The sequence below is a fragment of the Dreissena polymorpha genome, chromosome 2 (assembly GCF_020536995.1).
Source record: "Dreissena polymorpha isolate Duluth1 chromosome 2, UMN_Dpol_1.0, whole genome shotgun sequence".
Taxonomy (NCBI): Eukaryota; Metazoa; Mollusca; class Bivalvia; order Myida; family Dreissenidae; genus Dreissena; species Dreissena polymorpha.
The window spans coordinates 94,138,353-94,160,654 of NC_068356.1; the positions used below are offsets into that span (position 1 = coordinate 94,138,353).

General features: G+C 33.3%; 1 protein-coding gene across 3 annotated transcripts in view; it reads left to right on the top strand.

Moving 5' to 3' along the window:
- LOC127868104 (cadherin-23-like) overlaps nt 1-22,302 on the top strand; it is a 55,553-nt gene that overhangs the window by 27,845 nt on the left and 5,406 nt on the right. For 2 of the 3 annotated variants that reach the window (XM_052409702.1, XM_052409703.1), the window contains 16 exons: nt 11,200-11,361; nt 12,624-12,688; nt 13,122-13,368; nt 13,552-13,800; nt 14,156-14,240; nt 14,528-14,973; nt 15,302-15,440; nt 15,715-15,915; nt 16,118-16,431; nt 16,690-17,190; nt 17,527-17,721; nt 19,155-19,374; nt 20,000-20,316; nt 20,516-20,659; nt 21,380-21,508; nt 21,851-21,939. In XM_052409702.1, coding sequence (XP_052265662.1) covers nt 11,200-11,361; nt 12,624-12,688; nt 13,122-13,368; nt 13,552-13,800; nt 14,156-14,240; nt 14,528-14,973; nt 15,302-15,440; nt 15,715-15,915; nt 16,118-16,431; nt 16,690-17,190; nt 17,527-17,721; nt 19,155-19,374; nt 20,000-20,316; nt 20,516-20,659; nt 21,380-21,508; nt 21,851-21,939 — 3,503 coding nt within the window. Of the gene's footprint in view, nt 1-6,466; nt 6,614-7,355; nt 7,482-9,249; nt 9,329-9,691; nt 9,814-9,961; nt 10,163-10,573; nt 10,748-11,199; nt 11,362-12,623; nt 12,689-13,121; nt 13,369-13,551; nt 13,801-14,155; nt 14,241-14,527; nt 14,974-15,301; nt 15,441-15,714; nt 15,916-16,117; nt 16,432-16,689; nt 17,191-17,526; nt 17,722-19,154; nt 19,375-19,999; nt 20,317-20,515; nt 20,660-21,379; nt 21,509-21,850; nt 21,940-22,302 lie in introns of those variants that run through there. The other variant, XM_052409704.1, reaches the window with a different exon arrangement.

Consider the following 22,302-nt stretch of genomic DNA (forward strand, 5'->3'; position numbering starts at 1 on the left):
AGATGGTAGGTTTATAAGTTTATGAACCAGACATAGTGATATATATGTGTTGAGTCGTTTAACCACTGTGTGTAACAGGCGGGGACATGGTTATCAGGCAAATAATAAATCTGACCCCTTTCCACTGTGAATAAGTAATACACTTGAACGTTGAGATCTTACGTTAATCGAAATAAAAAAAGTTACTTGATCTGTAGGTCATAAAGGTAGACTCACACATAAAAATAAAGTCAGTATCTCAAAGAGTTTCGGGAAAAAATCCGGAAAAAATATTATTTTACAGACAAATCTTAAGTTCAAAACCCGTTATTTTGTAAAAAAAAAAAACACTGGACCAGAGCGAAACTCAATCTTGATATTTAGGTCATGTAGATGGACTCACACACCAAACATCAGGTAAATATCTGCAAGCGTTTAACGAACAAGTTCGGTAAACTTTTATTGTAGTTAAAATAATTCAGGCAAAATCCCATAACTTCGCCAAATATAAACGGACCGAAACGGACATAAAACTTGATCTGTAACTCATGCAGGTAGACTCTCATGTAAAACAATAAAATAAATATCTCAAAGCGTTACAGAAAAAAAAATCCGAAAAAGAAAAGTATTACTTTAAAGAAAATTCCACCGGACGAAACCCGATCTTTTCAATATGTTGAATAGAGGTAGAATCACATACTCAGATTAATAACTCGAAGCCTTACGGAAAATAACAACGGATATGGAATGCCGGACGGACGGACAAACGGACGAACGTACGGACGGACTGACTGACGGACGGAGAGTCCGCCAGCAGTATGCCATCTACCGGGAGCATAAATAACATTACACTCTGGGCAATGTAACAATGAAAACAAAATGTATTCGATAAAGCTGTGGAAGACATAATCCAATATTGCAAACACAGTCTCAATAACACAAGTTTTAAAGAGGACCAGGAAGATTTGAAGCGGTTTAATTTAAAAAGACTGAATCAACACAGCTATCGCGATGGTATTTTGTTATCGACATATTGTCAACCATCATATTGATATAGCCACTGCGAAAGCACGCTTATCTGGCACAAAAGGACACCCAATGAATGATAATTCTTATCTGCGAGCAAGGCGAGGCGAAATGTAAAATACTGTCATCTCTTTATCAGTCGATTGCTGGATTATTTCAGTTCATCATGTAACTACCAGCTGAACAGTTGAGAAAATTGAACGCAAATCATGGAATATTTAAGTGTTAAATGCTTTTTAAATGGATTATGTTTCATTGCGTTTATTGGTAAGGAAAATCCAAATCGTATCTAATTTGATTTAAGAATTCAATCACAATAAATGAGTTATGGAAGAAATCAATGCACGTTCATGTTTAAGCTAAACGTCAATTAAAATCCTTATTTGGTCGACATTTTAAACACGTTTAATGTTTTACATTGTTTGGTTAGTTGAGGCATCCATTCATGTAATTTATAATTTTACGAATTTATCATACATGGTTATTGAACATTTACTATTATTATTAATATATAAAGCATGCACCTTATCAATTCAATTCTGTCTAAGAATTTGAAAATGAAAATGAAATTGTTATGTCAAAGCCATGAAAACACAAATAATTACTCCTTTGAAATTGTATTCATTATTTACCTTCAGGAGGAGCAGCCTCATCGCCACCTTCTATTTCTGGAATATCAAGCAGCACTGTTTTGTCGTTTGATGAAACAACTATTAGTATGTAGAGTATAAGTAATACATATTAAATATATCAGAGCGAAACACAGCGTTCCATATATATTCTAACACGTTGTTTTCGATACACCTGTACTTGGTGTACGTTTGATTTGGTGCAAGATCTTCTTGTATATTTTGGTTTTTATTTATTGGATAATATTAATTGTATATAACAGATATTTAATGATACAAAAACGTGTATTACGTATGAAATGTTACTAGTCGTGCTTTATAAATGGTTAGCGTAACTTGAGTGCATGTATATGTCGCTTATGAGAAACGTAATCGGCGCTCTGTCTTATGATTAAGTAATCGATCTTGTGTATACCCCATGTGTGTTGACTTCTAGTAAATATTCATTTAACGTTTGTCGGGATTTAGATTGCACGCTGTTCACTTTTACTGTGACTGACGAGAACACAGTGACCATTGAACCGTATGACGGAGTCACAAGAAGCATTGCTGTAGCTATTCCTAATGAGATTAGTCCTCAGTCAGGACAGAAACGTCAATTCAACGTTACCGTGATGACCATCAAGCCACTTGACAGAGATCAGGTAGGCAAAACAAGTATCTTTCCAGTATTATTTTATGAATAGTTTTGACTTATAGTTTTTATGTTATATATTTATATACCCGATCTGGTTAAAAATAAATGAAAGTGTTCAAAAAATATTTGTTAATTTATGAGTATATTATTTATTTTTTATTATTTTTTGTATGTGATGTGTGTAAATTAGAGCAAAACACATATTTTTCAGGGCACGGGTGGACAGTCTCTGTATCAGCTCAGGTTTAATATCAGGGACTCGGAGGAAAACACCGTTCGTGATATCTTTGTTTAACTTGAGTTGACAAAACAAAATAAGTTTTACATTTGTATATGTGCAACCTTTTATATAAAAATAACACGTCTGTATACCCATATTTCTTTTTAAAATCGATTTATAATTCTGATATGAAACTATCAACGTATTTAAGTCGCGTATGTAACACTTATGGTTAAACTGATTATAAGTACAATTTTGTAATGGCTATCGAATATGCCAACACGACTTCTCCCCAGCTTTCAAAATCGTATTACCTTATCTAGGTGACAACACCGAATGTGTATATACAAGTGAATGATGTCAATGACAACGCGCCGGAATTTAAAAATCTGCCCTACAGATGGGATATAGACGAGGTAAGGAAATCATGTAAATGTACATTAATGCGGTCAACACCAATCTAACATGTGTAACTACGAGTAAGAGTCAAACAGTTAATTAAGTTATCAAACATGATGTATATTTACAAGTGTTTGCTGATATTCCTCGTAATTCGTTTACTTTCAAACTGTTTTAAATACAATAAACTGGTTTCTCTGTATTCCTTGCATGCTCTACAAAATTAAAGCAGTATTAATTGTATTCATATGTGTATTTATATTTTTTTACATGATAAAGCTTGTGATTTTCCTTGAATTTGTGTGTACCTTTTATTCTATGGCATAGTTGTATGAACTGTACTGTTTAAGTTGATGTTTCTAAATAGTGTGTGTTGTGATTATATTGTTCTTATCTTACTTTCTAAAAGGAGAAAATATCTAAAAGGGAGACTAAACTATACTTTTTAAAAGATGAAGAAATTTTTTGTAAAGCTGTCGACGAAATGTGCATTTAGTAAAAAGCTGTTTTATATTTGTATTATATGTTCCATTGAACATGCATAACCATAACGCTATTTTACGAATACTTGTATCAACGACATTTGTAGAAACCTTTCAATGCAACAGCGATTTATATGAACATCGGAGCAGAGGACAGAGATAGCGGCAATAATTCGAAGTTAAGCTATAGCATGAAGGTAATAAATTGTATTGTTTTCAAATTAAAAGAAAAAAAAAACATTACATGTAGCAAAACCAGATTTAAACATTATAAACTGTAATAATTGACCCTAAACATTTGTTATGTCAGAAATACGGTGAGTCTAAATTCAGTGTACAACACTTAGTTGATAATTGTTTTAGAATTTTAATAATGACGCTTACTACGCATTCATCTTATGCTTTTGAAAAACTTAACTTAACAAGTACAGTACAAAGTGTCTCGATATTACAACATAATCCACAATAATTAACAGTTATAATTTCGATGAACGTAAGATCACAACGTTCAAGTGTATTACTTATTCAAAGTGGCAAGGGGTCATAATTATAATTTGCTTGATAACCATGTTCCCGCCTATTACACACAGTGGTTAAACGACTCAACACATACATATTACTATGTCTGGTTCATAAACTTATAAACCTACCATCTGGCAAAGTGCAAGCTGAAAGCTTCTAGTATTTCGATTGTGTCAGGGCAAATGCACATGTAAACGTTTAATAGTCACATTGCATGTGCTGTCTTTTGTTTGCTAAATATTCCAATCAAAGCGAAACAGAAAGCTTATTCGAGCCAATTCTTCAAGAATATTACGTTATAACACAATGTAAAATAAGGACTTGATTTGTATATTTCGATGTCGTGTTTTCTTTCATTTATGTTCTTTAAACAGCACTTTATAGATGTAATGCCACAGAAAAAGTAATCGATGCACCAACTAAGCTATCTGCTTTGTCAGGTGTTTAATTTCTGTCGACGTTTCTGAACAATGCCGTCATTTTTAAATTTGCAAATGTTTGGCCAATATTTAAAAAAGGGATCCAATTTAAGCAAAATATGATCGCCCAATATGACTGCAAATTGATACTATTGAGAAAGTATTTGAGCGATCAAAGCACAATGATGTGTTTTATTTTCTACGTTCTAATAAATTCTTTCAAACGTATTTATAATACATTTAAAAAAATTTCGGACCAAGGCTAAGACATAAGGGTTGTATTTGTTTCGATATAATTTAAGTGTTTAATAACGTCTGAAAATAGTTGGGGTTATATCCTGGAGACAGTGGTCTAGTGGTAAGATGCTGGTCTAGGGATCGGAAGGTCCCTGGTTCGAATCCCGCCAAGGGAAATGGATTTTTCTCAGCAAAAAAATTAATCCCACACTTGCTCCTCTCCACCCAGGTGTATAAATGGGTACCTGTGAGGGAAATAAGCCAATGTGCCGTTGCTGCCTTGTGCGCCATGTGTAAACGGACTACTGAAATCCCAGTGATCGGGGGGTTAATGTCGAAGTCGGCTGAAGATGCATACGTTATCGAAGCAGACTATTAACCGCACCTTTTAACCGTTTAACCGTTAATATCATTTGTAACGAATTACCCATCCAATCGGAATCAACATGTAGTTCTCATTGGGACGCGGTTAAGTAATTTTTTTTACTGAGGTACCACAATATTAACGAAACAGTTTATAGAATATGCGCTGTATGAAACGTGAATTTATTTTCAGATAATAACTAAATACAATTTCAAGATGGGTGACCAGCCAGTTTGATCCTTTGAAATCAGAATCAATTCCAGTTTCTCGCAAGGTCAATCAACCTTTCCATTCATCCGTTGCCATAAAGGGTGTTGATAGTTTTTTTTCTAAACGTACACAAGCATCTTGGAATCTATCTGTCTAATGACTATACATGGTACTGTCGTAATGCCTCTATTAAGGAAAAAGCATTGACTGGAATTCGTGTAAAGGGAAATTAACAATTTATGCAATATCGGAAATCCCTTAAAACAAGTTTCTTTTCTTTTATACGACACATTATTGTTTATACAGATAATACACTTGTATACATCAGGATTTATTTTTCTTTTGAGAAGCCCTTTTCTTCTTTAATGTGTGGAGAAAAACGCCGGAAAAAAACTAATACTCAAAAGTTCCCGTTGAAGCACGTTTTTGCGCGAAACATAATTGCATCAACGTGTATAACTGTGAATACTTAAAATGCTTTTCCCAATATGTTCTTATAAAAATATTGTACTGTATGTATTGGCGATTGGTCATTTTTCGGAAATAAAAGACTAGCAATGCGTTACAAGATTTTTCCCTGATAATTTATTTTGTTAATTATGTCTATATCCTGTACACTGCAAAACAATTCCTGTTGATCAGGGCGTTAACATGTTTTTGTTCAATAATTAAGATATGAGGCACGATCATTGTTTCAAGAACATATTGATATGTAGACATTTGTTTCTATCATGAACTTCTAATTAATATATTACTTTTTCCCATACAAAAATCATTATTTATGTCACTTGAGTAATTATTTTATATTCAAACACGTTAATATTGTGTTTTGTTTTCCTTTTAAGCCAAATACAAAGGTAAGTTTATTAGTATTTTCGAGAGTATGTTTGTTCAACACATCTTAAGTAACAGTTTCATGTTCTTAACGAAACAAACAGTGGTTTGAACAATGATAATAACATGGTTAATACAAAGTAGTACAGCTTTTCAAGATATTTGCTGTGTTATGTATGCAATTCGTTTATGTGCATGTTTCAGTCTAGTGCAATACTGGTTTGCTAATCGTGTTATTTGATTGTAATATGTTTATGTTATACACAAAACGTTTTGTTAAGCACTGATTTTAAAACAAAAGCGGTTTTAATGATCATTCTAATTTGCGCTGAACGAATGCGTGACTTAGAATTTCTTTAAATTCGGGTTACTAAAATATGTTTAATGTTATACTATTTTATCAAAATATGCTTGCATCTAGACAGACACATGCGAGAAAAGTCGTAATAAGAATTGATTTAATATGCGTCTTTATTGACGGGTTTATATCGCTGATATGCAATTTTACACCTTCTTTAATTACGTTTAGTCAAACAGCTCAATAGCAGAGTATAATAATCATTTCAACATCGATCCGGACACTGGTAGGGTGCATTTGTTGAAAGAACTTGACTACGAGGAAAACAGTTACTACCAATTCACGATCACGGTGCAGGTAATAAATCCATTTAATGATTCTCAGAACAAGATAGTGTTTTATTCTCTTAAAGCGAAAATATACGATTTTGTCAAATATTAATGAATTTATATAACATGTGTAAAAAACTTATAATATATATATTTCAATATATAATAAAATAAAAGTTCAGAAGAACATGAGTCGAAAAATGCGAAATAAGCCAGATATTTAATTCTGAAATCGAAAACGGCTGTACAGTCGAATTCGCCAGCATGTATATTGATGTACGATGTGAATCTAAACTAAGTTTAACGGTTCATTTTAAATTCCTGCAACGTTATCTATTCATACGACACGCGAACACTAACTATGGTCCTAATAAAAAGACGAATGCTTCGGTTATTGTAGGCAAATATGTTCATCACAATCGGCTTGGGGCGCTCATTTGTCTTTGCTGCATTTAATACAATTTGTATTTAATGTATATTTTTTCTTGCCTATTTTGTGGGATTGTAACATATTTTATCAATATATTACAATTTAACACATATAAAAAATCGTATAATCTTGCTTTAAAGAATGCAACAATAATATGTATTCCTAAAAGAGACGAAGATCCCGATAGTTTTCTTCCTGTTGCATATATTACTTGTAATACTTGTACTTATATTAAGCCGTGTACATTTAGTCATAACAACAACAAAAATGGTTATTCGTCACCAATGTCTTATTTTCTAAGACGACATATGCTTGAATACATATTATATATATGCCATAGGATCACGGCAATCCTCCTAAGAGTGCAACCGCGGATCTGACAATTAGGGTCAACGACGCACAGGATACTCCGCCATTCTTCACAGCTAACCTGTACAGAATCGCTATAGATGAAAATATTAATACGGTAAGATAATGTTTGAAAAATAATTTAGATTTTTTTTTTTATTAAACCGTAGTTGTTTTCCATATGCTTAAATCAGTTAATTTTACATAGGAAATTAAATGTTTTACAATTGGTATTTAATTACCACAATATATATAGTAATCGAGGCAATGTAGCAAAGAAATCGAAAATATACCAAATTCATTTAATAGCCCGACCCACATAACTTGTATTGAGTTTGTGCGTTAAATTCTGTCTACGCAGATTCGCCAATATGTCTTTCTGAAATAGAACAGTTGCATCAAATTGCATATATATGCGCCTTTAGTACTGTCTGTTGTTTATGCTTGCCTAGGAAAGTCGTATGTGGCATAACTAACCTGCACGGTATGGCTAAAATATTGTTAGAACGGCGACAATAGCAAAGACATATCAAGTATTCCAAAAAGTTTTGATATGCTTACGAGTACGTTTTACGTCGTCTGTATCTGTAACTGAAGGATTTCTGCTATTGTGAATGTTGAACACATTAAGAGGTGACCTATTAAGCAATACTGGCAAATACCTTGGTCCACAAATACTACACTGTATTGTTTACCTAAAAATGGTTATGTCAACAAATTCGTAATTAAGTTATGAACTAACAGAATAAGCGTTTTTGACTTTTCAAGAATGGTGTGACGTGATGAGCTATATATAGACGGGTCATTTTCACACAGTGACCTGTTCGGTCGAAATATCTACTACGCAATCGATACATTTCGCGTTTATGCATAATGATTATTGTTAATTTATTACAAACAATGAGATCCAAATGTAGAAAATTTTGAAAAAACAAACGCTCGCTTGGGCAACATATTCGACCCTAATGTGCATCGTAACACAGCATTCTTATTGAGAGATACAGTTGGGTCGTATAGGTTGTTAATAAGAACCTGCTCATTGTAACTAGCTGTGTCAACAATTGTTAAGGAAAGCAATATTCGTTATCGGATATATGTTGTTATTTTTAAAATCATCGTTTAAAGAAATACACTTTCGCAAAGAATCTTATTTCTGGCTAACACGGTTTAAAATAAATTTAAGTGGTAGCGCCCATAGTTTCCAAACTAAAACTGGAATGGTTATGTCTTCTTGTTAATATTTCGGGGAAAGTCAATGCTATTCGTGACGTTAATTTAAAAACTGTCAAATTTGTTGAACTTTGTGTTTTTATTTTGAGTGCATTGCAGTACGTTCGGCCATCTTAATCTGACCCTATTTAAACGTGTTTTTTTTTATATATAATTGCATCGGTTTGTGGTTAACTGAATAAACAAAAAGGTATGTTATCAAATGAACGTTCTTTTATATAATAGTTTTGCATATTGTTCAAAACTAAAACCAATAGTTGACATTGAACTATTTAAGCTGCGGGACAGGTAGTCATGAATGACTCACAATTGTGTAGCTTATATTTAGGTTTACCTTGGTTTAATTTGTTAAATTCAATCACGAAATGGTAAAGTAACAGGGTAATTCGATTTCATGGTAAGGGCCGGTTTGGAGAGAATTATCCGGTTTGTCCGGAAAAATAAAATAATACTCGCTAAAGCAGGGACTTTTTTAATTTTTATAAGATTCGCAAAATACATGTTCGCAATGTCGTGACTAGCCATATATTCTGTATTTTTAATGCATGTTTTTTCTTAAACGTATGTATACGTACGTGTATGATGTATTAGTTTGTTGAAGATGGTTAAAGCAAAATATTCTAAATATTCTAAATTCACCATGATTTCATCTTTAGAGCACGCCAGTTATTCAAGTTAACGCACGCGACGGCGACCTTGGTGTCCCCAACGAAGTTACTTATCGAATACTGCCAGGTATAATAGTGTATGACTATTCAAGGCACGTTTCAGTCTCTAATGATGTATTATAAATATAATATTAAATGTATTATAGTCATGTTCTTGGACATCTTTCAAATCTAGGCGTTTAACAGTTTTTAAAGCAATAAGAACAATTTAAAAGTTTGTTACTATTAAAACCCATTAAACAAAGTTGACATATTGCTGTAAATGTTGGTATTGGTTATTTAATAAGGTGTGACATAACACATTCTTATCACAAATATTTACATGTACATCCAAAGAAAAAAACAAAAGTCAACTTGAATAAGTGACCAAAACCGCTAGAATGTGAGAGATATTTTTCAAACGTTTTACTGGGATTTTCTTTGTTTTCAGATGATGGTTGTTCAAAACTTTTTAATATTTACACAAATGGTATGATATATACGATAGCTTCAATCGACAGAGACGAAGGCGTTTTACTGAGCAAAAATGGAGAGTGTACATTGACTGTTCAAGTATGTTGTGAATTCTCTACTTCCTGAATTTACGTCCTGCGTTTTTCCTTTCTCAACCTGGTTACAAATGTTATTTTCTATGAAATGTTATAAAACAATGCGTATGTGCTATCAATAATATTGTCTGAAAATGAATACTTATTTCCAGGTAAACGAAGTCAACCAGACACAATTTACCCAGTATGGTAACAGTACCGCCGAAACAAATGTTACAATCACCATCAATGACCTCGATGACAATGCTCCCAAGTTTAACCAGTCAATATATACTGGAACGATATTGGAAAATTCAGGCGTGGATGTGGCAATACAGATTTCTGGTGATATCTACGTTAGCGATGCAGATCAGGTTAGTCTCCATCGAAACAACATTACAAACAACTAGTTGGAAAGACTGATTAAGAGTTATGATTTATTTGTTTAAGTTGACAAGGAAAGTTGCACTCCTCCGTCAAGATTGTTATGAATATTAACATTCAACACTCAATAATTATCATAATGCATTATGCCTAAATTAATAAAGCCATTGAAGACTTGCTATCACAATGTCTACCGCGGTTTGGTACATTTATGTAGATACGATTTAATTTTCGAAAGCGTAAGTAAAAGTCAATATGGAATCATGTTGGCTTGACACTTACTATGTATTTACGTGAACATGTATATACGTGATGACTGAATTTTGGTGCTTGCAATTACATATGTATTTAATTTCAAATAAGCATAAGTGATTCCAGTTAACATTATTTTTTTTTTCCAGGGAAACAATGCAAAGTTGAATATCAATGTAACATGTGCGAAAAGAGCATCGTGCCCAATGTTCGCAGCCGACCCTTCTGTTGTAACACAACGTAGTGTAATCAAAATCAAAGTTATAAACGATAACAACCATGCACTGTTAGACTATGAGCAAACTGAATCCTTTCAACTTTTGGTTAGTAATTTATTCTCCATAATGTGTAAAGCCGTAATTTTTAGAAAAAATTCATTTAGTAATTTAACATGTTTTAATTATCATAAATGAAGTAATAATCTTATTAAACGTCAAATAATTGTCCTGGATTAAACTCTACCTCCTATGTTTCATGTATAGTGTAACAAATATTCTGCAATTCAACGAAATGGGTGTATTTTCGTCTGCACCGAGCACGTCTATATATCTGATTTCCGCAACAAAATAAAGCCGATAATTGCTTCTACTAGAAAGAATAACGCTGCGAGACGTCAACTGCTCTTTTGTTGAAACTATGTTAGCTAGAGTCGGAATAAGAATTGTTACATATTTTCTGATTCGACTCAATTTCTTTAACAATAATTGTGCCGTTCCTAATTTGTATTCATTTTCATAAATCTTGATTCGACCCATTAACGCTCTTAAACTTGCAGGTTACTGTATCGGAGTCTTTAAACGCGAAAAACAGTGCCACGGCTACCGTCAACGTGACCGTTTTAGACGTTAATGATAACGTCCCACAGTTCTTAAATGGATCGTACGAGTTGAGCATTCACGAAAACCCAGCGAATGGAACTTCTGTTGGGAGAGTAACGGTATGTACATGAAAGTATTCAAAAGGTTTTTATCGTAACACAAATTAAATCTAAACGTCCTCAGACGTAGTCCACAAACCAAAAGGTAAAATGATGTTTCTTATATTCATCGTATTCATAAGATATGTCACATTTTGATGTTATTTCATGTTTAATGTTTTAAACTATTGTTAATTGTTAATGCGTTTCACATGTAAATTTCTTCTGAACAATGGCCTTACATTTTACTTAGATTAATTTTATGTTTATTGTTTTACTAAAGTTTATATACAACATGTGAACAAAGGCTTCGAAGGCATACTTAACCATAAATTTTCAAAACTTCTTCCGCTAATTGATTTATTTATATTTTACTATCCCATTGCGTCCTTCTTTTTCGTTTATCTTAAAGGCTCTATAAAGGTGACAAATCCAATTATTATGCATATCAACTGGTCAAATTTATACCGGATTTCAGTTACTCTTGCATAAAAACTGCTAATAACACAGCTTAGGTTCAACGTTGCCAGGAATTATGGAAGATATACCCGTTTCATAATTGGAAGAAATGTTTACATTTTTGCAACTAACGTGATGTTTAGCCTCAGAGCGGTGACAAATTCTTAAAATAGCCGAAAGAAAATTCAATTTTAATTCTATGTTAAACAACTTTTTACCAGCAGAAAGTAACTTATTTGTTCACTACAAACGGTTCAACCATTAAGAAGAGACCTACTTTGTGAGTAATACCGGAAAACGTTAAAAATCATCGATATATTTTTGGTGACCTGAGTCACTTTCACTTTCTCTTTCCCGAGTAAACAGCGATGTAAATAAACGGATTGTTTGTAAACACAATTGACTTGGAGGACACTTTATTTTTAGCTCAAAACAAGTTGTATTGGTCATATTTTATTGTAATGTCCAATAGCATATATATATATATATTGTTTTTTTATAACCTTTATAAATAAAATATGAAAATAATATTTAAAAATCGGTAAATAATTACGGATCTTCACCTTTATAGAGCCTTTAACCTGTTTAACGTTGATTTAAAACCCCAGTCCAAAAGAGCTTTTTATGGATCAAACTTTACAGAAAGCGTTCCCAAATTCAAAAGATCCCAATGAAATCGGAAAACAATTACGCTTTGGTTACTTAGCAAATAAACATTTTAACATGTATACAAGGAAATGTTTTGAAGATATAGTTAATTTCATGTATATTTGCGTTTTGAATGTTAATTTATTGTTTATTCTTTATTCAACACAAATGAACAGGCCACAGACAAGGACAAGATGTATGGTAATGAGATACTTTCGTATTCGCTCCTGGGTGGACAATGGTATGCATAGTTAAAATAAAATGGAAATAAAAAGCCCTCTTAACTGAAATATTATTGTTATCAATATGACGTCGTTTTACAAATAATGATCATGCTAGATACATTATGACCATAAGAAAGACCGAATGTGTTAAAACAGATGGCTTTCATTAAATGTTTTTTTTTTAACAACCTCATATAAAACCGATAATTTTAATATAGCATCTTAAATAACGAATTAAAGTCACCGTGGTGTAATGGAAATGGTGTCCGCCTAGCGACCGGGAGGTTACAGGTTCGATCCCCACCGTGGGAGCGTTCTTTAGATCTCCCCCAAAGACACCAAGCCCAGGAAACGGACTCGAGAGCGTTTATATAAGCTTATGCTTTCGATGCAATAGAGCTAAAATAAATAGGTTTAAACTAAATAACGAATCAGCGTTCGCGTGTTTAGGTTTACTATCAACAATGCTACGGGTGAAATATCTACCTATTGCGCACCAAATGTCCTGGACAGAGAGCGACAAGACACGTTCTTCATGACGCTAACGGTGACTGACGCTGCGGGTCACAGAAATACTTCGTCATTGAATATTACGTTAACAGACGAGAACGACAACGATCCGAAGTTCCGCCAAAATGTATATGAAGTTCAAGTGGATGAGATCATGAATTATACACATCCTATTATCACTGTCAAAGTACGTGTTTATAGCTTTAATATATCATGTAATAATAATATATCATATATGTAAACCGACTAATATCGTGAAACCATAAACCATGTTTCGATTAATTGTATTGGTGAATGTATATTATTAATCAATATGTGTTATTTTACAACTCGTATTCATGGTTGTTTTCTAAATGCCATAACATTCCAGGCAACTGATGCCGACATGGTAGATTCCGAGAATAGTTTGCTTTATTACAATATAACACAGACGTCTGATGCACATTTTATGAACAACGTTACCATTAATGAGTCCACGGGAGAGGTTTCCCTTCGTCAGTCGATTGATTATGAGGCTATAAATCAAACTTTGAAAGGGATAATAAATATCACCATAATGGCGTTTGATAACGGTCAACCACAACGTAACGACACTTCAGTTGTGAGGCTCACGATACAGGTTTGTGCCACTATAATTGTTTAAATCAAATCGTTGCATTCATTCAAAGGCATTAAAATTGAAAAAAATATTCGTATTGCAAAATGCATTTGCTTTTGAATATCCTGATTAAAAATTATGTTATAAGCACGTGGTTTGCATCTAAATTACTAGTAATAAGTAAAATTGATATTCGTAATATTTTTTTAATAATTCAATTTAAATAATATAATTCAGCCTTAATAACAATTCAAAACATCCATAACGATGCATAATCTTGTTATAAAATGAAACATGTGTCGTTCACAAATGACATTATCTCATACAAATTCCATAAAGTTAATAAAATCCTTTCTCTCTTTATCGCTCATTAAAGGACATTAACGACTGTGCACCTGTGTTCAATAAACCAGGGTATTCTGGAGAAACATTTGAGAATGAAACATCGACATTGGGAGCAGGTATGTGTGATGCGTTTTGATAAACAAATACTACAATGATCATATTCAATGTTTTATAATCATACGCCCTGTCCGTTTTCATGCATTAGTGAGCATCACACTCCGTGTATACTGTTTGTATATGCGCCTAACAATATTTACCAGTTGTACGAAAAGGAAGACGATATAACTTAAATGATACAGCTTATAATATGATTTTGACGTCTTACTGCTTGTTTTAAATAATTATTACCAAGAATGCGAATACTCCATAAAGTATTTTTCATAGCTAAGTATTGTGTTTATAGAATTTGTGGTAGCTACTGTAAACGCTACGGATAATGATGGAACTGACAGAAACAAAGGAATCAACTACTTCATAGTATCAGGATCAGCAGGAAAGTTCCGAGTTGACCCAATATCGGGCGAAGTGGCCATTCAAGTCGATGCTGAGCTGGACTACGAACGTGTTAAGAACTACACACTAACCGTCATGGCTCTAGACCAAGGCTCGCCACCCTTAAATTCTACGACGATTGTTAGAATTCAAATAAAGGATGTAAACGATGTGTCCCCAATATATACTCCTCATTCCTGTAACATAGCAGTCCTTGAGAATACAACTCAGGGTCCCTTAAATCTGGCGTGTAAAGCAACGGATAACGATACACATATGTATTTAAATTACAAAATACTTTCCGTTTTGGGTGCCTTTGACGAGGTTGGACATCTTGTTGATGTAAATTTGACCACGGTGAGTTCACTATTAAAGCATTATGGTTGTTTGCATACGATATAATAGGCTTACAATGTATGTTTTATGATATATATGTGTGTTTGTGAATGCTTAGATCGACGACGCTGGATTAAAAAAATATTGTGAGTTTGATCGCTGTTAGATGAATGTCGTGTCTTTAAAAAATGGCGAAACATTATGTCAACTAACACTTTCATATTAAATGTCCTACATTTAGACATAAAAGATGTGTACATATGTATATAATGTTGCTGTTTTAATCATTGGCTGTTATATAACATGTTTTGCATGTGAATTCTGCGATACATATTTTCATATCATAAAGGACTGGTTCAAAGTCAATTTAACAAATGGAGACATAAGTGTAACTGCATTAGCTGACCGGGAAATAGCCAAGACAGTTAAACTACAAACACAAGTTGAGGACCTTTACGCAGAACACCCGAAACCGCAGTATGACACAGGTATTTAGTTACCATTAAAGCTGATATAATACTACATGCAGTTTATAATGAGTGCATTCGTTTTCTTTAGTTTCCCGTTCTTATAGTATGTATTTGCATTTTGTTTCCATGTAACCCTGTTTTTTTTAATTTTTACAGTAACACTTATAATAATATTAAATGACTTTTATTTAATATTTAAAATATGTTTAAAACAATACGTACTGTTGTTTTTTGTTGTTGCTTATATTGAATCGAATTTCGTGTGTAAAGATGTATTTATTTATTTTCCCAGCGGAAATATCTATCACATTGAATGATACAAATGACAACGACCCACAGTTTACATCCGAGGTTTATACTGGAAGTGTTACTGAAATAGCACCAAATAACACCAATATTCTTACCCTAAGTGCGACCGACAAAGACGAAAACAGGACAATCACTTACAGCCTTCAAACACCGCATGCGGCTTTCCAAATTCATAATGTCACCGGTGAGTCCTTGACAGCTGTTTTTCTTACAACTAAGGTGTTTTATCTAAAATATAAACATATGTATACATATGTTATTGAATAACGACTGCTTGGGAACGATACCTTGGGGATAAAAAGAAAAGTTCTCACAAAGTTATTGATGTTGAACATAAAATGCATAATTATGACAAAGTTATATAAATATTTGTAAACAATTTTCAGGGATCTTATCAAAAGTCGGATACCTTGATCGAGAGACCAATGCAAACATCACTCTTACAGCAGTGGCCACTGATAATGGTGAACCAACGCGTTCCTCAATCGTACAAATCAAAATTAATGTTATCGACTTTAATGACAATACACCAACTTTCCTTAATTTTGAAAGGGAAATAACAATTCCAGAAAACGCTTCCAGCGAGACGTTTGTTGTTGTTGCAAATGCAACGGATGCGGATGCGGGTGAAAATGCAAGAGTCATTTACAGAATAATTGCTGGCAATTCAGAAAATAAATTTAATATTACCCCCGACACTGTAAGTATCGCAAAAAATGTTATCGTATATTTATATTAAAAACGTTACACATTTAACAACTAGAATTGTTTCATGTTGTGGAATGTGTGTGTGATACGTACGGTTTGTTATTTTTATATGTATATCAATCCACTAGCTGTTAATAAATAAGCTGCAAAACATATATTACATTCGAATGAATGTTTTACCATCCCTACATATACTATGCAACGATATGTTTCCTTGTCGTTTTTCTAAATACCGTGTATGCTTTTCAAGGGTGAAATTTCAGTCGCATCTCTTTTGGATCGTGAAAAGACAGCCAACTACGATTTGACAATAGAGGCTTCAGATAACCCTGAAGACCATTCGCTTCAAAAATCGAACACTACACATATTGTTATTAAAATATCGGATATTAATGACAATCCACCGACATTTTCCAGTGGCTATAAAGATCGTGTTCTTGAAACGGCAAAAAATGGAACGCTGATTCTACGAGTAATGGCAAAAGATGCTGACGACGGTGAGAACAGTAGAGTAACTTACACAATGGTCGACGATGAAAATATGTTTTTCATTTCAACAGATGGAGATATTTCAGTTTCTGCTGATCTGAAAGATAAGGTCGGGATGTATAATTTAACTGTAATCGGTACAGACCATGGAAATCCACAACTTATGGGAAACGAAACCGTACATATTAGCGTCGAGGATGTCAATCTATATGCTCCACTTATTGGACATATACCAAGGGATTCATTAATAAGAGTTTATGAGGTAAGTTTGTGTAAATATGTTAACTGTTTGTTATTGGCAACACTCAGACATGTTTGTGTTTAACGTTGTTGATTTTGTAATAATTATTTAATATAAATACGCTCTCCAGATGTAACCATTGTGTGTGTGATTTAGCTTCCATACATATACGTCCATTGTCTAATAACAGCTCATGAATTCATCTGTTATATTACAAGAGTATTACTTCAAGCGTTGAAAAATTAACATTCAAGTAAAACATTTCGGTTTTGTTTTGCTAGTACGTCTCATCTAGCAGTTCATTTAATGTCCATCATATAATCTTAATTTATTCAATACATAAGTTTTGAATTACAGTGTGAGACTATTGATAAGCTTATCTGGACTTTCAACTACACAGACAGGGATTACGGCCAAAATGCAAATTCAACTTTCGATATCAGTGAGTATGAAGAAGCCACAACCTTAAATAACAACACATTTGAGATGAGGGCTGATGGACAACTCATACTGAAGAAATCATTAGATGTAAACAAGCAAGCCGAATATAAGGTTGGTATATGAAGAAAGGCGTGCGTGTTTATTGTATGGATCTTTACATGGTATATATTTTGGAAACCTACGTTTGATTTATATAAGGTTTGATAGTTAAATGTTATGCATTTACTGTTTTGGTTTCCTAAATATCTTTCATGAAGGACTTTCTATGAATTATTCGTGTTCATCGTTTACCGATGCTGCAATCATAGCTTAACATCTAACTATTGTCGGTGATAAAAAACATGTCTATATGGCAATTGTTTTAATTTCCATATTGTAAATTTATCATTCCTTGATGGTAATAATATAATAGGGTCCTTCTCACAATAAGTTCGATACGTAAGGCTTGTTCCGGAGTAAAGGATTTCCATCAACGCAATCTTTCATTGACTTGGTAAAGCAAGGCTTCTATTGCCATGATGATCATCAATTTGTAACATTCAACACTAAATATGGCAGTTTAGTTTACAAATACATTGTGTCTTTAAAATGGTTATTTATAAAAATTATCCCACAAGCAATTTTGACAATAGCTTCCTTTTACGTGTCAGCAAGTACAAATTTGACAGAATGAATACAAAACGAATACATGTTATTGTATTAAATATTTTTATCTAAATGATTAAATGCGCTGACTTAAAAAAACATCAAGTTTTTGATAACGAATTTATTTTACTATTGCAAGCATGGCATTTAAATACTGAACAAGTAAATCACTTGCGTTTGCGTTAATATAACGTTGTGTGATGAAAAGGACTCTATTACGTGATAATCATGTAGAATTTACTGTTTTAACATTGCAGTAAGAGATCATCATGCTCGTGTGTGTGTGTATGTGTGTGTTTACTGGTGCATGTTGTTCATCTAGCTCTGCTATTTTTAGTTAAAGTTTGAATTGCCTATAAATTACAAATCTTGTGTTTTTGTTACATAACTTTTCTTTTTTAGTAGCTGTAATAATTGTATTTAGCTGAAACAATATGTATATTTCCGTGTTTTGTTACTTAATATAGACATACACACCATGCTTTGTAACTTGACCTTAGACAACCTTAATGCGGCTCCATTGCGGTTTTCAAGACGATAATCGGAATGTAAAAACTATATGATGGTATGTCTCTCAAGTTGTGAGGTAAAGACGAGCTATAGTTGATATTCGTTTTGGTTTCTTTTCATTAAATATATTGTTTCGGCTTTTATTCTCTGTCTGCATACAGCAGCTAGGTAGTACTGTGGTAATTAAACTGTATTTAGCCTGAACTGTTTATTGAATAATTCTGGGTCGTGTGGATATGGAACTCCTAGAGACCGGTTTAACCAAGTGTATGTGTGTGTCTTGTGAGTTGCATTGATTTTGTGGCGCGCTTTACTCTCTTTGCTAATTGCCATGACTAAAAGGTATCAAACAGGATCTTGTTTATATACAATTACGTATACGATTTAAGTTTTACCTGCGTGCCACAGACCAGGGCATCCCTACTCCATTATCAAGCCAAACACTCATAAAAGTCAATGTGATTGACGTCAACAACCACCTGCCCACGTTCCTCTATTCGGAGAGTAATATGACGCTTCTAGAAAACTCAACTTCCAATGTAACTGTAGGGACTGTACACGCAACGGATGAAGACAAGGACGGCAAACCCTGCTATTCGTTCAAAGATGGTTCGTGTGCAGCTATTGAATTGTCCTTAACTCAATCATAATCATATAACAACACAAACCCGTAAATTATGTATTCCTATTTGCGAAATTCCTCTCCCTTTACGTATAACCTGATAATCTTCTCAACTTAATTATCAGTTGTTCGTCTGTCTCTGTGTATCGACCATCACCGCTGATAAATGTCGCTGCTCTGAGACTACAGTGTGCTGTGCTATACTGTTCTCAATTGACGAATTCAAACACAAGCGTCGAAAACTAGGCTTCAAACGAATCCATTTCTAGATTTTGATGTTAACAGTAATAGAGTATGAACCCTGTTTTATATAATATAAATATTTAAGGTTCGAGCTTTTGTTTCAACAGTTAATTATGTTTCATATGTGTTTGTTTTGCTCTATCAGTATTAAAGGATATATGTTCCTTAGCTTGATAAATTATATCGGGTATTGCATATGTCACGATAAAGTCACACAAATTATTTTCTATTTGTTTAAGAAGTTTATATAAAAGTTTAGGTGCTGATTGCATCATCCGACTGCCATTTAGCGGTTGTTTAGATAATGCCCTATCAGAACAATTGTAAGATAAAGCATGGAGTTTAGGTTTTAATAAACTATTTTTTTAGAACCACTGCGAGAAAATTGGACATATTATTTCGCGTTAAACAACACAACTGGCGATATAACAAACATTCAACCAGTGGACTACGAACAGATACATGTCATCAAGTTGTTAATACACGTGGATGACTGCTCCATCCAGACAAACGCTTCGTGTGCAAACAATACCAAACTAAGTCTAACAGAAGGAAAACTAGACCTGACTGTAAGCGTTATGATTGAAGACAAAAATGACAGTCCACCAGTTTTTAACGAACGCAAACTGGCAATTGGCATGTTGTACGGCACAAAAATTGACACTGAATTTGATTTAAAGCTCAAGGTACCATTTTGTTATAGCATAGCATAAGACCATTTTAAATTGAGATAATTATTATGTTCAACGGATTAAAATTGATAATATTAGATGCGTATGCGTTCTCACTTAGTGAAATGTTTTGAAAATTATATATCATAACGTGTCAATACTTTTTGAAATCAGTTAAACTAGTTTGACATACATAGCTAGTTGATCTTTACAGAATGGGACGTACGTTCACGACAACGACTCCAAAAAGTATGGTTCGGACTCGTGGAAATTCTACAACGATGGACCTGTCATAGTAAATGTTAAAGGTGACTTGAAACCAGACAGCGGTTCTAAAACATGTGAGGATAATAAGACTGTAAGTTATTGTCACTTTTTACCTTCATTTAAAATGTTTAAGCAAAACCAACTAGTCAGATGAAAAAGTTGAAACTCACAATATGGCTAGATGCAAACAAGCATTTTGTCGCGGCTCGATATGCACAAACACGCAGCGAAGATTAATTCATAATGTCAGATTGTCCTTAAAACAAATACGTAGACGAAAGACCAAAGTCATCTTGTTTGTATTTTTCGGGCGATAAACAGCCTTTATAACACGAGAATAAATATGTGTGTCTTTTACTTTGATTAACTATTATCAAATATCTACTGGTAAACTTCTACATCTCGATAAATGTGGGTAAGTGAACGCTCCCGTATTCACTTGTTTTGACAACTGCTGCAGTTCAACGCTATATGGGTTACGACTTATTCAGCATATTTCAAATAAAATAAATGTTTAGTGTAAATTAATGATTCAGTTTTTGTAAAGAGCATTTTGTGTGATTATTTCTGAAAAGTATGTATATACATCGGTGCTTATCGTGATAAGTTGTGTAGTCCATTATAGAGACCAATTAAGTGTTGCTACGTCGTAATTATTTCCGTTTTAAATTCCGCATTGAGTTTAATATGTTCAGAACGAAATTTCCTTAACGTTTCGAGTCCAAGCACTTTATAGTTTTACTCATATAGGTTCAATGTGTTTGTACAATGGCTTAACTAAAAGGCTCAATGTTTTGTTTTATTTGTGAAGCATCTGTTTTGTGTGACGCACGATGGAACAATTAAGGTTAATAAAAACATCGACGAGACGCTCTCTGGGTACTTCATTGTCCCAGTCTTGGTGAATGACACTGCGGGGGAGGATAGGGCAAACATAACGGTAAGTTTGAAGACTCAATGTGTTTTGCATCATGCATACTGTTTTTGTATCGTGAACTGTTTGTTAACTGTTTGTGGATTGGAATTATATAATCTAACCATTCTATCGGACAATACTTCAATCCAAACGCTTTTTATAAAAAAAATATGTTAAGGGTTCTTTTGAGTACACGTTTTTATATTCTTCAGCCACTGTTTGCAAGTGAACGAAAAAACATATATTTTCAAGCTGAAAGAACAGCCCAAAATGTTTAGATATATCCATCCTAACTTTTTTCCAAATTGCTTAAAATAATGTTCTCACATAATCACACAGTTATATCAAATGTTGTTTTGTTCTTAGATATATCTTATCAGCATATCGCAGATTGTAACGTTCAACATTCGGCATAACACAGTGGAAGCAGATAAAATGAAGGACGACATACTGAGGTTATATTGATTGTTTCAGTTAACTAACGTATCATTATGATATTGAATCAATAACGGTATGCCAATCTCATAAAGTTCAGAGTCGCAAATACATATAGGAAGTTTATTGTTTATTTTCATACAACTATTTGCAATTTTTAACCGTTCTTAAATAAAAGACTAGTGGGGGTTAACAACAAGTGGGTGTTAACAACAAAATTATCTTGATAATGTTTTAGCAGTTTAATTGTCTGTTTATTTTGTTTGTTCTTCATCGAACGGACTAAAATTTAGTTTAGTATACATTTCCATGCAAGGAACTTTCGTTTTTTCCTTCCGTCCCTCCGTCTGCCTGTCTGCCAAAACTAAAAGCAGCGATTCATA